This window comes from Strongylocentrotus purpuratus, unplaced genomic scaffold (assembly GCF_000002235.5).
Source record: "Strongylocentrotus purpuratus isolate Spur 01 unplaced genomic scaffold, Spur_5.0 spur5_scaffold_19, whole genome shotgun sequence".
Taxonomy (NCBI): domain Eukaryota; kingdom Metazoa; phylum Echinodermata; class Echinoidea; order Camarodonta; family Strongylocentrotidae; genus Strongylocentrotus; species Strongylocentrotus purpuratus.
Genome location: NW_022145604.1, coordinates 11,697,206 through 11,719,776, shown reverse-complemented (window position 1 = coordinate 11,719,776; position 22,571 = coordinate 11,697,206). Strand labels below are relative to the sequence as shown.

The window sequence follows — 22,571 nt, the reverse complement described above, 5'->3', positions numbered from 1 at the left end:
AACCAAAACCTTAAACCCTTATAAACAAAGCGCAGAGCAACTGTTGCCAGAGCATAAATGTCTGTCAGTTTTCAGGGGTTTATAGTAAAAAAATCAGAGATCGGACTCAAACCAACTCCCATTTGGCTTTTCCTCCGCCCTCACCCAATCCTAAATCCCTGATAAACAAAGTGCAGAGCAACTGTTGCCAGAGCATACATGTCTGTCAGATTTTAGGGATTTACAGTAAAAAAAAAAAACAGAGATCGGACTACAAACCAACTCCCATTTGGCTTTTCCTCCGCCCTAACCCAATCCTAAATCCCTGATAAACAAAGTGCAGAGCAACTGTTGCCAGAGCATACATGTCTGTCAGATTTTAGGGATTTACAGTAAAACACAGAGACCGGACTACAAACCAACTCCTATTAGGCTTTTTCTCAGTACGATTTCAACCTAACCTGTCTGTATTTCTTCTTGGAGGCAAAATTGGCGAGGAGTTTGGCTGAGTCTTCTGCCTCTTCTGAATCTGGCTTTTGATTGGTCACAGGCAGGTACTCAAGGATCTTCTGAACGTCAGGCTCAAAACCCATGTCAATCATGCGATCAGCCTGGAAAACAAGAAAAAAAGTAAAAGTGCGAGGGATAAATCACGTGAAGAGAATCAAGAATCTTCTCTGAATTTAATAAAGAAGAGATGAAATTCTATTGTGACGGGTGAATCTTGGAAGAAAAAAACATGTTAAACATGCGATAAGCCTAGTACACAATAGTAAGAAAAGAAGAAAAATAAAATTGTGACAGATACTACTTTGAGAGGTGACATTGAAAAAGAAAAAAATAATAATAATAATAGAAGTTAATGTATAGTAATGCTGCAGACAACAACAACAAGAACAATAATAATATACAAGATTTATGAAGATTATTACGAATATGTATATATGAATATATATATTCATTCAATATGCTAATTGTGTCAAATGCAAAACTGGAGGCCAGTTTCAAGGGGCTTACTGTACAATAAACACTACAGAAACAATGGTAAACTTGTAATTGCAAGTGGTGTTTGTTTCGTTCATCTGTAGTGGTGAATGATCAATCTTCTGGGGGGTATTTCACAAAGATCTTAAGTTGAACTTATCTCTAAGTTGGACTTAACAATTATGGAAGGCCGTTAGCATCTTTGAAAATATTTTGTAAAAGTTTTGTTTAAAGTCATAAAATTTTAATTCAAATCATTCATATTTTTTATTATCAAGGAGATGTCATGTTCTTGATATGGAATTTATGAAAAGTCTACAATACTTGATTTTTTGCTTCTGAATATATTTTATTTTAGGGTTACAAATGGCTCTCCATAATGTTTAAGTCCAACTTAGAGTTAAGTTTGACTTGGGATCTTTGTGAAACACCCCCCCCCCCCCCCCCCCCCTGGTCATGGCACATAGCTTTTCACAAGATTTTTCTAAGCGCATATAACTCACCTCATCAAGTACCACGTAGGTGCATTGACAGAGTACCAGGTACCTGTTCTCCAGGACATCAATCAGACGCCCTGGCGTCGCTATGACGATCTCACATCCCAGACGGAGCTTGAACCCCTGGTCTTCCCGGGAGATACCGCCAATGATGGTGACAGTACGGATGCCGAGGGGTTTGCCAAACTTGATGGTTTCTTCTTCAATCTGCTGGGCCAGCTCGCGGGTCGGGGCTAGAATGATAGCGTAAGGCCCCTGGTCTTTATCCTCGTCCCTATCACCATGACAACCAGAGTAATAATAGTTCAATCATTGATGAAAATTATCTTTATACATTAACTGCTAAAATGGTTGAGGAATTATTATCATTATTATCACTATTAATTTTGTTATCATTATCGTCATTATTATTAATATTATTATTACTAATATTCATGTTTTTGTTATTATTATTATTATTTTGTTTTCTAATGATTAATATCATCCTTATCTTTATTAATTCATCATTATCAATAATAATAATTAATTATAATTACTGTTTATTATTATCATCGTTATAGTACAACAGTTGGTTTCAACACTTGGTATTAATGGTATGGGTACAAAATCTGGAAGAGCATTTATATCCTAGGTAAAGGATTCTACCGATTATCATTTTCTCGGTATATAAATGGTTCCTTCCTACTGGGTAGCACACATCAATATGGTTTATACTTTATAAACTGGGAGCTGCATTCGTGTGAAACGGCAACTAGCTGAAATAAAAGTATACTATCTAACTGTTTGTTTGTTTTACCTGACTGCTAAGAAAGCGTGTGTATGCTTGTAAGCAACCAGTGATAATGCAGAGCTGCCAACTTCCAGAACAGGAAATCAGTAATCACAAGGCTCAAAATCAGTAATTTTGGGAATAGATCAGTAATTTCCTAAGCGGCGCTATAAATCTATAAAAAAAATGCAGGCCTTAAATTAATCGACGGCCATCGACGGCCAGGCCGTCGATGCCCCTCGACTGGCCGTGGTGCCCTCCCAAAAAAAGATAAATTCACGGCCAAAAAGGCCGTGCCCTTTTTTCAAACTGGCCGACGTGCCTTTTTTTCCAACTGGACGTGCCCCTTTTTAGAAATTTGCGCTCATAAAACCACCATTGCGCCCATAATCATCTAAAACTAGACGGCAAGGCTGAGTGTTTTCCGTGAAAATGCGCCCATAAATTATTAGAACAGCACGAATCACGAACAGTTTGCTGCCCATGAGCTCTCTACTAGCTTCGTATTGCTGAATCTCCGTGTAAAATTGTATACACAAAAAATCGGTCGTAAAAAAAAAATCGAACCATATTCCATACCTTACCTGGCTTACCATGTCGCACGCAAGTATGCCAAAACACGTACATTTTCGCAGTTGCGAGATCGAGTAGGGGTCGAGTTTTTCGCGGTCGATTTTGTTTTGGTGGATCATATTAGCTGAACCTAGACCTCTAATCGCGAAACTGAAATCAATTTCCATCATGATTGCCGCAATTTTATAAAGTTTCCATGAATAGAGGTATGAACTTAAAGCCTATTTTGTGATTATTTTCCAACATCGCCATGTTTACGTAATTTTGATAATCATTTCTTCAAAGTAAAGAAAATCAGACAAAATCACCATGACGGATGCTGCGCTGCAGTTAACTCCAGGAGGCTCCAACACCAGCTACGCAGGCGGACGGCTGCGGCGGCCGGTGTTGGAGCTTCCTGGAGTCACGCTGCGCACTGTGCAGTGTGTGAGTTGAGCTGAGTCAAAGAGTTTTGACACTTTGAAATTGCTATCTGTTGGTTTGTATCATTATTGCCGCGATTTTCAATATAGTTTCGTGAATAGATGTACGAAACCTGAGCTTGGAATTAGTAAAAGTATTACTAATGTCTAAGTTTTTAAACGACTGTCTGATTTTCTTGGAAAAACTTTACTTTGAAAAATGATTATCGAAATTCATGGCCAGAAATAATCACAATCTAGGGTCTATTATGTCACAGTTCTTGCATCAAATCAATGCATGAAAACTTAGTTAATTGAACTAGAAAAAGGGGTTTCTTTTTTAATAGGCAATTTTGAAGCAGGAAGCCCGAAACCTTAGCCTACTAAACAAATCTCAACAAACTGTAGACCCCCTAGGCCTATCCTTTTAAGAATTAATGAAAAAGTCGCCCCCGAAATGGAAAAAAAAGCCCCCAAAATTTGAAAAAGTAGCCCCCGAAAATTTCCCAAAAATTTGAAATGGAGCCCCCGAAATGAAAAACTTAATTTTTTCCCTGGGTTGGTTATACAACAATTAAAAAGATAATTTCTTCAAATTTGCTCCTACTACCAGCTACCGAGAGTGTGGCGGAAGGTTTGTGTGTGAGGTGCGATTTCGATTTCGGATACCCGGTAAACTTGCCAAGTACTTCTGACTTTCGATGTTTGTGAAATTTACAATTTATTTATTCATTTGCTCATCAATATTTTTAGTTACTTTAAAATATGCAAGTTTGATGTTCTTAATCAATCTTTCCTGTTGATATTGTTAAGATTAAAAAGTTATTAAATTGATCGTTCTATTCACATTATGAAATTAACATTTTATCTTTGAACTTATAATTAGATTAGGGGCCTAGTCTATCTGTTTTTGGAAAATTGCCCCTGGTTCTTAGGGAATTGCCCCTTGCTCTGGTCAATTTTCGTGGGCAAGAGGCAACTTTAGAAAAAAAATTGCCCCTTGCTCCTGGCTGCTTAATATTAGGCTTGCGGGGCCGCCGCCGTTGTTTGTATGTACTGTAGGCCTCTATACATTCTGTGAAGAAGCTGGTGCTAAAAGTCATGGGAAATTGATCCCGCACAAGTTTCATTATAAAATACACATGACATCTAACAAAAATAGAATCAATTTTTTTTTTGGCCTTGATGCCCTTTTTGTAAAAATATTTTGGCCTTGGTGCCCTTTGTAGTGGCCTTGGTGCCCTTAAAAATATGAGGTACTTTAAGGCCAAACTGGCCTTGCCCTAAAAATGACGAAATTTAAGGCCTGAAAATGGCATGTCAAAACTGCACAGATGCATGCGCTCATGAGTGTTAAAAATTTTGGTGATTTTACTCACACAAAGTTGCTAAATATTGATTATCAGGTCATAACAACACATCAGTTTTCCATGAAAAATTGGCTTCTATTAAGAGAATACCGCCATACTGCACAGCACTCGCTACGATACAATCATATTTACGCAACAGCAGTAATTTTTTTTTTTTATAATCTGTAATTTTAGACAACATTCCGCAATGATCGTTAATTTCCATACCAATTATGGGAAATCCGTACTAGTTGGCAGCTCTGCATGGTTAAGATGCCCTCTGGTACAGCCCAGTTGAACGACGGCTTACAGTCCTTACCGATGGACTGGGTAATGAAGATTAATGCCTTACCAAAGGGCACTAGCGCATCGACCTGGTTTCAAACCTAGTTTGAATAATAGTATGTGATAGCAGATTATGAACTGCAAGGATAAAAAGTGTCAAATACAAAATCACTACCTTTTTTTGTGCTTACCTCTCGATTTTTGGTAACGTGGTGATCCAGACCAGCAGGGGAATGAGGAAAGCGGCCGTCTTACCAGACCCAGTCTCGGCAACGCCAATGACATCACGATTCTGTAGACCAATGGGTATGGCTTGTCTTTGGATGGGCGACGGATCCTGCAAAGTATTTTGAAGAAATTTAATTTAATTTCTTTTTTTTCATTTCATTTATTTCCACTTCTCATAAAAAACATATAACAATTTACATACAATATCTGATTAAACACAACAAAACAAAACAAGAAAATAACATAACAATGTTTAAAGAATTTTAAGCACCTAGAACTTATACTTGAGACTGTGGTGGAGCCAACAAAGACCATTTAAGGGATGGTCTCCAGGAATAATTTAATAGTATATAGGTAGGTACACAACATAATTTAGTACACAACAAAAGGGAAACAGGGGGTCTGTGTGAAGGAAAAGTATACACAAAGAATATTTGAGCATAAATAATTCAGGTGATGTAGTAATTATCAATTTTTTTTAAAAAAATCAAAATATTTTAGCATTTCAAAAGGCATTGTTTACATTTGGTCCTCTGTTAAATCAGTAAAGTAAGAACCAAACACTTTACAGCGGATTTCTTTATGGTCAATAAGTAGAAAGTTCTTAAAAAATTCAGCTTTGTATGTGAATGAGAAATTCAAATGAGAATACTCATATCCAAAATTAGCCAATTGAAATTTTCCACATGTATGGTGGTTTCAACTTTCAAAATGTACTACATGTACTTTCCTATCGTATAAGATGTTGTCAAACTCTAACCAATATGTTTTTTTCTTATAATCTTTTGCGTTCACTCACACCAAGGTTGAATTTCCCATCAACATTGCACCATTGAAAATCGGAATAACTTCAAGTTTATTTTTTTAGTTCCAGCTGCCTACCTTGTTTACAATATTGATAATATCTGATTCAAAGATATGTTTGGGAAGGCCAGAAGGTCTCAGAATCCGAGTGATCACAGGATGTGATCCCTCTCCCCCTCACTCCCCGCCCTTGATTCAAAATAAAATTTTTATATACATTTTCTAAGTCTTTATTAACAATACCAACACAAATTCAAGTCAAGTTCAAGTTCCAGCTGCGTACCTTGTAACCTACTGTATCGATATCGGTTAAATGTTTGGGAAGGCCGTACTCGTCCCAGAACCGATTAATGTTTTATATACATTTTTGAAGTCTTTATTAAACAAAACCAACAAAGTCAAGTTCAAGTTTCATAGATGTCCAGTAAGGACCAAGATAGACATGGGAACCTTAGCCAAGTCACAGAGATCGAGGAGGAAAAGACCGGGAAAGAGATAGAGGCAGGGACCACGATCGGGAGAGGTCTGAGAGGGACAGCGATCGAGACAAAGATCGACCTCGAGATCGGGATAGAGACAGGGACAGATACAGAGAACAAGAGAGGAAGAAGGATAGAGATCGGTCGAGACGAGACGATCATTCCAGCTGCCTACCTTGTAACCGACTTCAGCGATGATATCGGTGATATGTTTGGGAAGGCCGTACTCATCCCAGAAGCGGATCGGGTGCGGGATGTGGCCCCCCTTGGTGGAGATGTTAAAGTCTTCTCGGAAGATTCTCCAGTCCCTGTCCTTCATCTCTAGCAGCTTCTTCTGCTTCCAGTGTCTCTCGTCATAGATCAGCTTGTCCTCTCTGTTCTTCTGCTTCTTCAAGCGGGTCCTTAAGGGCAAGGATGATTGATAATAATAATAATAGCTCACATTTATAATGCGCTTTTTAATAATACTTTGTTTCTAGGCGCAGCACATATTATTAACCCGGTCATCGGATTCAAGCTCACCCACAACACAATGTATGCACATTTTCCACTCAAGTATTTTTAGACTTTTCATATATTCCACATCAAGAACATGAAATATCCTTGATAATAGAAAATAAGAATGATTAGAATCAACATTTAATGCCTTTTAAAATAACTTTTCCAAAATATTTTCATTGATGCCAACGGCTTTCCATAATTGTTAAGTTCGACTTGGGATCTTTGAGAAACGCCCTCCTGATGTGTTCTCAAAATTATTCATATAAGACGCTGGATGAAGATATAACTCATAAGTTGCAATACTTATCAATATTGTAATAATTGTATGTGCTATTTTGCACGATTTTCGTGTTCTAATTAATATATCTCTCATCATTGGTAGAAATAATGTTATTCTAATTTTTATTGTTTATCCAAACGTATCTCTAAACCTTATTAATGTAAATTTACTGCCAATGAATCTGAAATGTTATTGTTCTGGGTTAAATCATTTTGATTATTTCACCTAAAATTTACATGTATCTTGTTTGTACTTTTAATTTCCCTGTCTTTCCTCATTTCCTTGCTGGAGCTTGTTTAGCAATGTAATTCCTACTTTGTATATAACTGTGCATATCACAAATTCTGCGCTGTAATGTATTTTATTTCATTTCAGCCTGAATGTATGCTTTTTAATCAATAAACCAGTTCAATCAATCAATCGATCAAATAAGAATTGCTACAGAGTTGGAAACCAATTCCTATCGACCTCAATTTAACTTGAGATTTACAGCAAAGATTGGGTCTTTTCCTCTTTTTTTGATCGGCTTACTTTTCTTGGTCCTTCTCCTGCTCTGTCCTGCGTGTGTCTACGACCTCCTGGTAGAACTTGGACTGTTTCTTCTGTGCTTTGATGTCTATTCCTGCAATGCTGCCGCGTCCATAGAGTTGGATCTGATGGTTATCTCTGTACCTGTTTATCAAGTAAACCAAAAATAAATATTGAGGGGTCAGTGACACAAAGACGTAACTCCATTTTGAGAAAAAGTGATTTATTTGTCACTGAGCACTTGGGCCTTAAGGAGTTAATTCTATGTTTCACTAGCCATTGACTTCAATGGGGTGTTGGGTGGAGTTAAGTCTTTGTGTTTCCTGGAAAGCCCACATTTTTCTGAACATTTTGATATCAAATACTCATCTTGGCAAAATATGGAGTTACGTTTTTGTGTCACTGACTTGTGATTAATATGATAGTCTAAATGAAAAGTGAATTGATTTGTAAACCTATTAAAGGTAAGTATGTCCCATTTGCAGGCCCTAAAAATAAAAAGTTTAAGTTCCAACAGCATTTGAAAGACAAAAATAATTTAGAACTTTCCTTAACCCTTACTGTACTGGGCTATTTTGAGCACCTCCTGACTGGGGGGGGGGGGGGGGGGGGCCTCCCAGGCCTATGATCTCGGCCGTCGGATGTCCGATGAACACGAAAATTTGCATGTTTGTAGATATTTACGTAACGAACAAGATGGTGTAATTAGTTTTTTGCGAATATGCAAATTTTTGTCGTTATAGCCTAATTAATTATGCATTTTACAGAAAACGTGTCAAACTTCACTTTTTGAACGTTGAAAATCATTATTCATATGAAACTTCTTTTCTAACACAAAATATTTATTTGGATGTAATTAATAATGATAATTTATGCAAATTTGATGCGATTTTCAAATATTTATTTTCTTAGGTATTTTATTGTTTTTTTATTTCTTATTATATCTATTGTTTTTATTTCTTATGTATTCTTTTGTTCTGGAATACATCAAGTTACTTTGAGAAACATATAAAAGCAATTCGATATCAATTCATATCACCCACTTAGGAAGGAATACATCTAAACCTGTATTCACATTTCTACTTGTACATGAATATATGCAATTATAGCATATTTTTGATAACACCTCACAGGTATATCCGATTGCGACGAAAATGGTATCAAAACGTGCGTAAGACCTGAGGGAAAAAAGTCATGAAACGACAATTCAAAATTTCAAGCGGTTGCGGCGCAATCTCCGAAAATGTCGAGGGGGGGGGCCTCCCAGGCCCCCCCCCCCCTCAGTACAGTAAGGGTTAAAAAAAAAAGGGGGGTGGGGCTTGAAAATGTCTTTAAGTGGGAAAATAACGACTATTAGTTGTCGAATTGACTTACATGTAGGAGCTATAGGGCTAGTAAGCAATAGTCTGATTTTTCAGACCATTGTACCGAATGGCTGTACATTTTATGCTGCGCAAAGATTCAATCAGTTTAATTTTGGCCATTACAAGAAGTGGGTTATTGATGTAGACAAATGCTCATGTATCCTTTACAGCTCATGTTATGTATGTTATTACCAAAGATGAAAAAAGCCAGTCAGTCACTCAATTTTCTCTGACAGTGAAGTCTAGCAAAACGGGTTTCCTTGCATAATTTGAATATTAGGACACTGCTAACGTTTAAATTTCACAGATAGGACATACATGACATGTTCATAATTCCTGCAAAGTTCTAGAGAATTTGATGTTGGCTGCAAAATTTATATGACAAATTTGCTCTCAGCCAATCAAATGCCACGATTTCAGTAGCATATAACATTATTGTAACTTTTTTTTAATTACAGTTTTATGAAACAGGGCCCTGAGGTGGAAGGAGCCTGAATGTAACGTGGAATTCTTTATGACAATCAATCAAACCTTTTTTTTTCTCAATTGTTTACGCGATGTTTAGTAAAATATGTCACTTAAAAATAACCCTCGTATAATCATATGCTTTTGTAAAAATCTTATGTTTATTCAGAGACCCTAATTTATATACAAACCTATTAACTGGGACCTACATAATAAAAAAGAATGAATGAAATGAATCAAAGCTGCTTACAGAGGGTTGAAATCTGCCGAGGTGTCCTCGCCCGCGTCCCAATCAAAGACAAATTTTCGATCATTGAGACGCCGCACTCTCCTCTTCTTCTTGACGCCTCCCAAGTAACGGTCCTAAAAGATAAAACAAGATGAAAGTAATGTCACAGCATACATGCAGCTCTAGTGGTTTGCAGTGACAACAAAACCAAAGTCTAAGATCGACTTTAAGTTGGACTAAACTACCGTGTCAAAAAAAAGTTTACACCTAGAAAAAACGGCAGCATCCTATATAAGATTGCAATTGCCTTTTGGGATTGACCCCAAAATCTTGAAATCTACGGTTGGCTTTTTAAAAAAAAATCTTAAAGCATTTAAAACTGAGCAATATCAGCCCAGAGAGGGAGAAAAAGAAGGATAAAAAGGTTTAAAAAAAAGAAAGATTTCCAACTGATCAACCCATGTTTTGGCACCTAAAGGGCAATACAACATCTTTTTTTCCCAGGCCTAATATAGTGTACAAGGTAAGCAGCTGGAACATTGCTTGAACATAATGACACACCTTTATTGCTTGCTTCTCTTTGAGTTCATCTCTTGAGAGTTTCTCCTCATCCCCGGCATCTTCTCTCATCCTCCTCTCCCTCCGTTCTCTCCTCTCCTTCTCCCTAGGGTCCTCTGGAAGATAACACAAGAGCGGAAGATAGCAAAAAGGTCAAAATCCGCATTCCTGATTTTTATCCACAACTTCCTCCGACTGGAAGATGTTGCAATATTGCTCTCATTTTGACTTTGTTCAGAACAATATGAAACATGTGCTATTTTCTATGCAGAATCCTACTGTCAACATCGTAAGGATTACGCACTTAAACATTATCACGTTAAACCCCATAGAAGGATACTAGAGCATGTTGAAAATGGACGAAAACGGCCGGGCGGTTTCGGGCGGTTCAGTGAGTAAAAGGAGGGGCAGTTTCGGGGCGGTTTAGTTGCTAAAGGGTTAAGGATTAACTACGTGGTTGCGCCACAAATCTACTCTCTAAGCCAAAAACGTTTTAAAACACATGCTTCAGATCAGCGACAGTAGCTATGGTATGTGGATCTACATCTAACTCTAAACCTAACCGTTACCCTGTACTGCTGACTCTGTACTAAACACAAATCATTAATTTTTCTATTTTCTCTATTAGCACCACTCCCAGTTCTTTCCCTCCTCTCTCTTCTAACAATTTCTGCAGAATGTCCATCAAAATATCCTCCTTCTTTCCCTACTCCTCGTTCCCACAATTTTCCCTGTCAAAGCAAAATTCTCTAGGCCTTCTTTGCATGTAATATGACCCATGAACTTCTCTCATCATTATTAAAGTGACTCAGTAACATTGCCTCAGATTCTGAAACAAAATCCTGGATTTAGCTCATGCTGCAATCATAATTATAAACCTTAAGGTCAGTCAGGAATCCCATATCTTTAACAAGCCAATTGCCTGTTGGATTATTAAGATATTTATGATTGGAAATCAAAATTTCATAATACTACAGTCTATTGGGGAAAATGTATGGTAAAACTGGTCATTCAAAGATTTTTTTACTTTTTTGAGGCACTTCATGATCATTTTGAAGTGCAATTTTTGTTGGGGGCTTCAATATTACACCATATCATAGACACTGATAGCACGTGGGGGCTGTGAATCTCAAATTTAACATTGTTAAACGATGCCTTTAAAACCAACAAACTAACAGAGTGGACTCCCCTACATGTACATACCTGAAGCCTGTTGAGCCATCTTCTCAAAATCCACCTGTTTCTGCCGGTTCTCTTCCAAGGCCTTCCTCTGAGCTTCCACCTGGGCCTGTCTCTTCTCAAGGGCTAGCTTGGCCCTCTGCTCCTTGGTCAGAAATTTAGGCTAGACACATGAAAAATGACAGAAATAACATATTTATATCTATATTATATAAATAAATACAAATACTTGTACTTGTACAAGCATTGCTTTTAAGTGGACCCCTCTGTTTCCAATACGTATTTTTACATTTGCTGTAAATATTATAATTGATTTGTAATGTTTTGTTGGAAACATAAATAAATTGAAATTGAAAATAAAAGACATGAAATAATATGGAAATGAATGTTTATTTTAATATGCACATAATACTTTTAAAAAAAAATAATTTTCTTGTTCTTTTTTTACATGTATAATACACTTTTTTCTCACTTTTGGCTCTGTGGTACAATAGCTTTAAAAAGGAATAGGCAAATTAAAGCAGTGTTTATTATTTAAGTATAAATATCTGTCTTTAAGGCCTAACATGTATAATTAATCGATCTCTTTCTATTCTCATGTTCTCAAGTCAGGCGTCATCTGCACTTCACAAACATCCTATTCCTATGTTGGACTCACCTTAGACAAGGCCTCCTGCTCTGCATTCTTCTTGGCAATCATCTCCTCCAGAGAAATGGGCTGTTTCTTCTCCAGCTTCATCTCCTCTTCTTCCTCCTCTTCTTTCTTCACGCTAAAATTTACAAGTGAAAAATAATGTTAATACTACTAATGGGAAGTTTATATTATCAATTTAAAGGCACACTGTCCTACTTGTAGCTACTTGCTCCCTCTTTATAGAAAACTTCCCCAATCGACGCATGTTGGTCCCCCATGATCCTCTTTTTCTTATGTTAAATGAGAGCTGAGTTAATGAGATAGCCACCTGTCACAGTGACCTTGCTTGCTCCCTGGGTGGTCTAATCCCTTCTAGCTGAAGTAGTAAAGCCTGCCTTTAAAGAAAACAATTATTGGACAGTGAGGCAATGACGTCACAGACTCATGAGTGAGTTCCCAATTTGTCTTGTGATTTTTTCATGTCATTACAAATTTATAACTTTCTAGTTTCTTATTAGTTATCCGATTTTGCTCAAACTTTTTGATTGGTTGTCTAATGTTTCTGCTTCTATTCAAAGTAAGCTATTTTTGGAGTGGACTTGCCCTTCAATGAATTCAATGATGAGACATACTTCATAGTACTCATAGTACTTAATTTACTTAAATTTCGAAATAAAATCACAGTAAGCTTAAAGACCATCAACACTACTGGGTCAGAAGGGATTAGACCACACAGCGAGGTCACTGACAGGTGGCTATCTCATTAACTCAGCTCTCAACTAACATAAGAAAAAGAGGATCATGGGGGACCAACAGGCACCGATTGGGGAAGTTTTCTATATAGAGGGAGCAAGTAGCTACAAGTAGAACAGTGGGGCTTTAATGTTCGAATATTTACTTGAAATGGTAACATAGATGCAGTTTATGTTTATGTTTATAAGCAATCAGTGTATATATTGTTCCGTTTCCAATGTAACAATCACTTTCAGAATGTTATTATGTTTGTGACGATATACATTACATGTACATTTGCTATTATTGTATTTCTTGTATGATGTACAGTATATGTACAATGACTGTAAAACCAGTGAAAAAAGAATTTCCTGAAAGGGACAATAAATTTCAATTCAATTCAATTCAATCTAAGATGTGATCAATGATGTATAAGACAAAGTAGTTGCCTTTGACTTTGTCCCGAAAGACTTTCGACCCTCAAGCAATCATACCTAGCACCTTATTCGATTCAATTCAATTCAATTCAAGGTTTATTAAGAAATATCTTCGCAGCCGTAAAAGCTGAATTGCGATACAATTCACAGATAAAAACATGCAAAATTACATAAATATACATATCAATTACAATGAACATAGTTTGACATAAATTAAAAATCAAATATAAAAATATATAAACAGAAAACCAAAGAGTTCAAAAGTGAGTTTTAGAAAAATGGGTTGTTCAAAATCAGTAGATGACTGCAAAAATTGACAAATCTGTAGAGCTGTAAAACAGTGCTGGCGGCCAGTCAGGCACTCAATCTATTACTTACCTTTTTGACTTTCGACTTGGTGACTTGGATGATCGTCTCGACCGATCTCTATCCTTCTTCCTCTCTCGTTCTCTGTCTCTCTCCCTGTCTCTATCCCGATCTCGATGTCGATCTTTGTTTTGATCGCGGTCCCTCTCAGACCTCTCCCGCTCCTTGTCCCTGCCTCTATCTCTTTCCCGGTCTTTTCCTCCTCGATCTCTGTGACGATCTGAGTGCAAGTCGCGACTTCTCTCGCGGTCACGGACTTGGCCAAAGTCCCCACGTCTATCTCGGTCCTTACTGGACATCTATGAAAACAAATTATTGAAATGACTTTTGTGCAAGAGAAAACAGAAATACACTCCAGCCCTAAAGTAGGGTGTCTGAACGATTTTTAAATTTGCCCTTTTGGTTTGTTTTTCATCATTATGGTTGGGTAATATACAAAAAAATCAACTATCGGTACTGAGAAGAACACATTTTAAATTTCAAGACTCACCAATGTTTCTATCAAAAGATTCAGCCCCCAAAATCTAGGCAATATTCATCCAATTTTTGTCCAGGATGGATGAAAAAGTGGTACATGGTGAAGTTATATCCTAACATAAATTGCAATATCTAGGACAGTACTTAACTAAGTGAAGGCCACGGTGAGAATTATCTCTATCGGAACTCATTTTTCCCATGGACAGTAACTGCGTGGAACGCACTTTCGAAGATCACCCTTGACGCTACTTCACTGGAGGGCTTCAAGGGAGCGCTTCCACCCAGCATCTAGACCAAGAACTAGATGACTTATGCCGAGTATCGTCGTATTTTTTCCGTCTCTTTCGTTCGTTAGCCTCTTATTGGGGTAGGGTCGGCTCTCTCTTTAGAGACGGAAACCGTCTATACACATTCCCTTGATAACGCCACGGCCATTTCAGGTCGTAGCGTTTTGCCCCCAAAATCCCCCAAAATGTCATTTTACCTCATGCATTGATTATTTAAAATTAGGAGAAGGTTATACTACATCGGTTCCACTTACCAACTTGACTGAAATAATCCGTTTAATGGTCCCTTTTAAGGAAATTATGGGTAAAAATCGACATCCATGTTGAAATCTTGCAAGCCGTGTTAAACTCTCGCTGCGCACGGAGTCATCTAAATCTTCTTCTTCTTCTTGATTTGTTTTTGTTTGGCAATCAGTCACAGTTGACTATTTTTGCCACACACTATTTTATGAATTATTTATATATATACATATATGTACAATTTCATGTCATAAATGACTATTTTTAGGATTCTTTCTCTTTCCATCCTCTTTCCTTCCTCTTTTTTTCTTTTTAGACTCTATAACTTTTTTTTAGAGAGAAAATTCAATAAATTAATAATTTTGGAAAGAGACGACGGCCTAGCAAGTTGTGAATGAAAAACGCCTATAAACTAAAACTAAACGTACGTACTTGTGTTTACGCGCACGTGCGCGTTCAAATATCACCTCACGTATGCACATGTGTACTTCGCACTTACCCCCACCCTTTTTAAAATGCCATCTTACCAGTCTTTGAGGTATATTTCGCAGACTTTCGGTTTTAACCTAGGTCACTCCGGCATAGGTGAGGGGGTGCCAGCTAGCATGTGATGTTGGAGGTGATCACCGAATTGTTAGAAAAAGTAAATGGTCAAATTAGTTACAAGTATTGTGGGCTTTATTGGTGCAAGAAAAAGGAAAAGAGAAGATTAAAAAAAAAAAAAAAAAAAAAAAAAAAAAAAAACCTCAACAACAATTTAATTGTTTTGATACAGCCGCTTTGTTCTTAAAACGAAGCGAACTATTGCTTTTTGTTTAACTATTTCTGAAAGTTTAAGTAGTGTCATGATTTCCTGTGGATGTGATAAATCAGTTTCTACGAGTAACATAGCTCTTTCTATTATGTACTTTGGGCATTCAGTGAGAAAGTGGTTTACAGTTTCAGTACGTCCTATGCAGTTATTGCAATGGCCTGTCGAGTGTATATTCAATCTGAAGAGATCTAAGTTCAAACCTATCACTCCTATTCTTAATCTATGGAGAATACTTTCTTCAAATCTGTTCAACTTACATTCATATGGTTGATTTACTGTAGGCAGTATATGTCTAAGAGATCTATCAGAATTATTCCATCTGTCTTGCCAGAGTTTTATATACTTGCTGGTAATAATACTCTTTATTTCAGAAAAGGATAATTTATTACAAATTTCAATGTTATTTTGTAAAGCAGATTTTGCATAAAAATCTGCCATTTCATTTCCGTGTACACCACAATGGCTAGGAATCCATTCTAAGTGTATGTGTTTTCCTTGATACGATAATTTTGTACTTAATGTAATAATTTCAGTTACAAATGTAATATCTTTTTCATCCTTTATGGCGAGCAGGGCGCTTACGGAATCACAAAAAATAACAATGCCAACATACACATTAATGTTCTCTAGCCAATTAAGCGCAAGGACAATTGCAGCCAATTCGGCTCTGAAAGATGAGGTGTGATCCGCCAATCGTTTGGCTTGTTGAAAGGAGAATGCTGGTACATAAAAAGAAGCAGAACTTATTCCAAAACTTGGAACCTTTGACCCATCTGTATAGATGTGTAGTTGTATTGGCCATTTGGTACTGATCAATTCTAAACTGCGTTGACGTAAATAAGATGGGTTTTCATGTTTGTTCACTATTTCGCTTAATTCTATCGACACTTTTGGAGCATTAATTTTCCAAGGGGGGAAACTAGGTATAGTGTAAGGTTCGATAGTACAATGTTTCATTAGTTCTGTTCTGCATCCAAACGGCTTGTTATTCTTTTGGAGCTTCAAAAGTTCCATTTGCCAGCTGGGCTTAACGTTTAATATGACAGGGTGATCTCGATGCATTTCAATCTTTTGTCTGAATCTGTCCGCCAGCATCTGTCTTCTTAAGTCTAAGGGCATTTCACCTAGTTCAACTTGTAGTGAATCTAATGATGTAAGAGGAAGAGCTCCCGCACAAATTCTCAAGGCTTGATATTGAATGGAGTCAAGTGATTTCTTTATACTTTGAGCCGCACTGTCATAGGCTTCACAACCAAAATCTAATAACGATCTTATCAATGCTCTATATACCATTAGCAGGGATTTCGAGGAGCTTCCCCATGTAGTCCCAGTAAGGCACCTAAGAATGTTCAGTTTCTTTTTACATCTAAGGACTACGGCATCTATGTGCGTCTTCCATGAAAGTCTTTTGTCAAATATAAGTCCTAGGAAATGCTTCTTTGATTGGAATAAAAGTGCGTCGTTGTTTAATTTTAGTTCTGGGTATTTTGCTTTATTGATTTTAGTAAATAACACTGGAAAGGATTTACTCTGTGAAAGGCGAAAGCCCCATTTAGTAAACCATTCACTCAATGTGTTCAGATAGCACTGTATTCTGTTTGAAATAATTTCTATGTTATTACCTGACATCCAGATGACACAGTCATCAGCATAAATAGATGTGGTGATTAATTCATCTGTTGGAATATCACTCATCATGATATTATATAATATAGGACTTAAGACACTCCCCTGGGGGAGGCTGTTGTACATTTCATATAATTTTGATTCTTCTTTACCAATCTTTACTTGGAAAGTCCGCTCTTTCAGATAGTTATAGAGAAACTCGAGCATATTACCTGTAATACCATGTACTGATAGTTTGTAAATAAGGCCTTTGATACAAAGTCTATCATATGCCTTTTCAATATCGAGAAAGATTGCTAAAGTATATTCACCAACATTAATGCTTCTTTGGATGGCATTCTCTAAAAGTACAATGTTATCCGTGACCCCACGTTTACTACGAAAGCCAGTCATGAGGGGGGGAAGTATATTGTTCTTTTCTACATACCATTGGAGTCTATTCTTCACAATCCGTTCTAGTATCTTGGCAAAACATGAGGAAAGTGCTATGGGTCGGTACGACGATACCTTTCGGGGGTCTTTATTCTGTTTTAACACAGGTATTAGGATAGAGTGTTTCAGACTGGGAGGTATGCTACCCGTATCCCATATCAAGTTCATGACCTTTAGCATATATTGTTTTGCTTTCTGAGGAAGTTTTTGGTAAACCTGATAAGGGATCTTGTCTTTTCCAGGAGCTGATTGTTTACATGTGTTTAGAGTTTTTTGCAATTCAAAAAGAGTGAATGGTTCATTCAAGATATGCTCCATTCCCCGCTTCAGTGATTTCGTGACTTGTTGCTCAACATTTTTGTTTTCTTTTATTTCTGGACATTCTTTAACATTACTAATTGATTGGAAGAACTTAGAGAAAGCCTCAGTCTTTTCACTGTTACATGTGATTTCTTTTTCATTTTCTATCAGGACTGACATGTTTTTTGTTTTTTTGACAGATACCCCCTTTAACCGTTTAATGGTAGACCATACCGCTGATTCTGGTACAAAGCGGTTGAGTCTTGAGCAAAATTCTTGCCAGTAATTTCGTTCTGCTTGGCGTAGAGTTTTTTGTACCTCTGATTTTTTCTTCAAATATGTATTTAGATTTTCTATTGAAATGTGTCTTTTTAACCTATTATTAGCCCTGTTTCTTTCTTTGATACTTTGTGTACAGTCTTTTGTCCACCAAGGTACAGGGTCATGTTTTTTCTTTCCCCTCTGGGGCATTATTTCTTTAATAGTCTCTGACAAACTTTTCATAAAACATTTATACATTTTCGTAGGGTCGGAATAGTTAATAATAATAATAATAAAAACGTTACTTATAAAGCGCTTACCACCGAAGTCTCTAAGCGCTATACACACAAAATAGACTGATATACAATTACATCTTATACAAAACTAAAAATGCAAATAAACCTACAAATAACAATACATATGGAATACACATCAAAGTGAACAGAGATAATTAATCATCGAACGCAATCTTGAATAAATGTGTCTTGAGACTAGTTTTGAATAGGTTAACGGTTTGACAGTTTTTTACATTTAAAGGTAATTTGTTCCAAAGTTCAGCAGAAGCTTTGCGAAAGGAGCGATTACCATAAGAGAGAGTTGATACAGAAGTAGATACGAGGTTTAGTTGCCACTATGTTCAATTTTATGTTCACATTTTTCGGCAAAAGTGTTCCAATCAAAATTTTTAAAAGACCAAGTTGTTTCCTCATTTATCTTCTCGCTGTTGCTGTTTACTTTCCCTGCTCGGTCCAATAATATCTGGGTGGAGATGGGAAAATGGTCACTACCAAGGGTGTGCCGCAAAACTTCCCACGAGCATAGGCAAGATAGTTTGGGGGAGGTGATGCTAAGATCCAAACATGACATTTTCCCAGTGCGTGGATCTATTCTGGTTCCTCTTCCGTCGTTTAAAATTATAAAGTTATTGTCATGTGTGAAATTTTCAATTGTGTGCCCATTTTGGTCTATCTTTGCACTACCCCACACAGGATTATGTGAGTTGAAATCCCCAACTATAAGGAATAGATTGTATTCTAGTTTGTTAATCATCCTGTTCAAAACAATCTCGTTTAATTTTTTGCAAGGGTTATAGAAATTGATTATGGAGATTTTTGATCCAGCAACATGAACTTTAATATGTTGTATTTCGAATTCTTCGTCATTGACAGGATATTCATAGTTGATGGAATCATGTACATAAATGGCACACCCTCCTTTAGATTGATTTTCCCTGTTTCTAATAAAACATGTATATTCAGGGATTTGCAATATTCTATCATCATTGAACCATGTTTCCTGAACACAAATTAAATGGTACTTTACATCTTTATATGAATCTAAGTATTTTATAAGTTCAGGACCGTGATTAAGAAGTCCCTGCGCGTTCCATTGTAATATGGTTAGCGCTGTCATCATCATTACTATGCTATACCAGTACATCTTTAGCGTCATGTTTTACTCTTTGTTTGAGCAGTCTCTCAGCTGCCACTTTCACTAAGGATGAAATCTCCTTCTCGGATTTTCCATCCGTAAAAGTGAGAACAAGTTGCGTAATGAAAGAGATTATTTGCTCATCACTCATTAATGTTACTAGGTTACCTCGAGGGAGGGCTTCTAGTTCTACTTCAGTTTTTCCATCTTTATCTATTAATTTACTGCTCTGTGCGTTTTTTTGCAGCGGGGTGTTCCAGGGCTGGGGATCAAGTTGCGGGGTGGCGTTTTCAGGGCGGATTGCTGTGGATGACCTCACTGGTCGGGGAGGAAGAGGGAGGTTATCTGAGTTGACATCGAGGGAGGGATGTGATTCAGGGAGGTTGACTTGTGGTTTCTGCTGTGCTTTTTCTTGCTCCGACTGTATTTTTGCAGCTTGTGCGTATGAAAGATTGTTTTTTACTTTTACTATTTGTATCTTTTTGGCTTTCTTAGCTTCAAGACAGCCGTCAAAGACTGCTGAATGGTTCCCACCACAATTTATACATATCGGTCTTTCTTTTCGGTTACATTCCTCAAATTTGTGGTCTTCCCCGCATCTGACGCATCTCATCTTTGTTCTGCATTGAGCTATGCCGTGGCCGTAGCGTTGGCATTGAAAGCACCTCAAAACGGGGGGAATGTATAGTTTAACCTCAAAATGTTGATAGCACATTGTTATGTTGCTGGGGAGGTTTGTACGGTTGAATGCTATAATAACACTCCTCATTGGGATAAAATTGGGTCTGCTTTCTTCAATTTCAATTGATTTTACATTTGATTTGGACCTTTTCATGATTCTTTTTACATCAATTACTCCTTGGTGTTTCAATTCATTGAGAATTTCGTCATCAGTCATTTCTGTAGGTACTCCATATATGACCCCTCTCACAACTTGCTGCTTTTCTGCAACTTTTACTGGGATGGTTCCTATGTTACTAATTTGAGATAGTGCTTTTACTTGTTTCTGGTTTTTGCATTTGATAAGGAGACCTTGTGCTGTGGGTTTGATAAATTCCACAGGGTTCGGACAAGCTTCACGGATATTTCTAGCTATAGTAATGGGATTCACATTCTTTAGCGATTTTGATTTATCTATGGGGGTAATTAAGACTTTGAGTTCCGATTGGCGGTTCTGGGTTGTATTTTGGTCTTCTGAGGAAGAGGATTCTGTTCTCATTGAAAGATTTTCAATTGCAATGCTTCCTTCGCGCCTGCGTTTATTTCTCGGTTTTTGCTCCCTACGAGAGTATTTTACAGTTCGAAATTCATCTTCTCCATTGGGTTGTAAAAGAGGTGGCTCTTCGCCCTGGCCGGTGTTTGTCACTCCGGCCATGACGTGGTTGGTTGCCTGAAAAGGGCGGGAAATTCAGTTGTGTGCAGTCTACCGTGTAATTAAGGGTGCGGTATGTGTTAGTAGCCCACAAGACTTGCTTACCTTTTGACTCTGATCCTAAGTATAGGCTTGTATGAATCCACTATAGTTTCAATCCAAGTTCAACAGTATAAAGAAGCAAAACAGTCCCAAATTATCCGGTATTGAGGCAATTTTTAACAATATTGGCAAAATTCTACAAGAAATCTACAAGCTCCTAGAGAGCTTCTGAAAAGCACGTCCGCTCATCCGCTCGGACTTCTCTTAGTCTCTTAGTCTACGCCGAAAGGCAAAACGATTATGAAGGAAAAACTGTGATAACGCCATTACGAACGTGTAGATGGCGCACAGTTTTTCCTTCATAATCGTTTTGCCTTCGGCGTAGACTAGAAGAGATGAGATTGATTTAGATGACTCCGTGCGCAGCGAGAGTTTAACACGGCTTGCAAGATTTCAACATGGATGTCGATTTTGACCCATAATTTCCTTAAAAGGGACCATTAAACGGATTATTTCAGTCAAGTTGGTAAGTGGAACCGATGTAGTATAAGTATAACCTTCTCCTAATTTTAAATAATCAATGCATGAGGTAAAATGACATTTTGGGGGATTTTGGGGGCAAAACGCTACGACCTGAAATGGCCATGGCGTTATCAAGGGAATGTGTAGACTATAGACGGTTTCCGTCTCTAAAGACAGGGGTGATAGTGAGCACTAACAAAAAAATAGGTTTTTTGTTTTCCCCTCAACCACGTCCCCCTTGAGTAAAAAAAAAAGAAGAAGATTCGCGGGGAAAAAATGGCATCTAACAACATTCCCCCCTTACGAGTAAGAAAATTGGGGAAAAAGTAGGGCAAAATAGGGAAGAATAGAGAAAATAAGAGGGAAATCGGGAAAATCAGGATAAAATAGGGAAGAAAAAAAAAATTGGTAAAAAAAAAAAATTATAAAAAAAAAAAAAAAAAAAAAAAAAAATCTGTTTTTTTTTTCTTTTTTTAAATCGGGAAGAAAAAAAAATCGGGAAAAAATCGGGAAAAATAAAAAAATCGGGAAACCGATTTAAATCGGGTTTTTATCAGGCCTGTAAAGAGAGAGCCGGCCGACCCTACCCCAATAAGACTTAAGAGGCTAACGAACGAAAGAGACGGAAAATTCGGTCTAGGTATGGTAGGCCTATGTGTGTTATATGCTATTATACAATGTATTTTAAAGGGATTTTACCATGCATCCAACCAATCGGCCGAAAACTGGAGATGGTCGATTACCCCCTCCTTTACTCTACAACTGTGCGCGCAGTGCCAAATCGATGCACCGTCGTAGGGACGCGCGGATTGTCACGTACCTAATCTAGGCCTAGGCGCAGCCTACACAAATTGCAATATCTGGGACAGTACTTAACTAAGTGAAGGCCACGGTGAGAATTATCTCTAGCTAGTCAAGGCGATATATTGCTCACATTAACACAAATAAAGCTGACACCAAGATATAAACATTCAAGGTTTAAACACGCATGACTCGAGTATACTTACGGTGGGATTTCGATGCAAGAACTTTTCAAAGCAAAGATTTGTCAACGATGTTTTATCGCTCGTTGAAAAACAACCTAGATCTACAATGTAGGCTTTTTACCATCTAATCCAATCTAACCCGACAGCCAGAAGCTCGAAA

General features: G+C 37.4%; 1 protein-coding gene across 3 annotated transcripts in view; it reads right to left on the bottom strand.

The window, feature by feature from the left end:
• The window catches only part of LOC754554 (probable ATP-dependent RNA helicase DDX23), a 28,161-nt gene extending 5,596 nt beyond the window's left edge, over positions 1-22,565 (bottom strand). The window contains exons 1-11 of one of the 3 annotated variants that reach the window (XM_030990314.1): positions 22,433-22,565; positions 13,634-13,920; positions 12,111-12,222; positions 11,477-11,615; positions 10,277-10,389; positions 9,737-9,849; positions 7,661-7,801; positions 6,524-6,749; positions 5,029-5,174; positions 1,467-1,734; positions 441-590 (exon numbers count right to left, since the gene is read on the bottom strand). In XM_030990314.1, the coding sequence (XP_030846174.1) occupies positions 441-590; positions 1,467-1,734; positions 5,029-5,174; positions 6,524-6,749; positions 7,661-7,801; positions 9,737-9,849; positions 10,277-10,389; positions 11,477-11,615; positions 12,111-12,222; positions 13,634-13,920 (1,695 nt within the window). In that variant the 5' untranslated portion in view covers positions 22,433-22,565. Of the gene's footprint in view, positions 1-440; positions 591-1,466; positions 1,735-5,028; positions 5,175-6,523; positions 6,750-7,660; positions 7,802-9,736; positions 9,850-10,276; positions 10,390-11,476; positions 11,616-12,110; positions 12,223-13,633; positions 13,921-14,246; positions 14,407-22,432 lie in introns of those variants that run through there. The other 2 variants (XM_030990313.1, XM_030990315.1) reach the window with 2 other exon arrangements.
• Between the last annotated feature and the right edge of the window lie 6 nt (positions 22,566-22,571).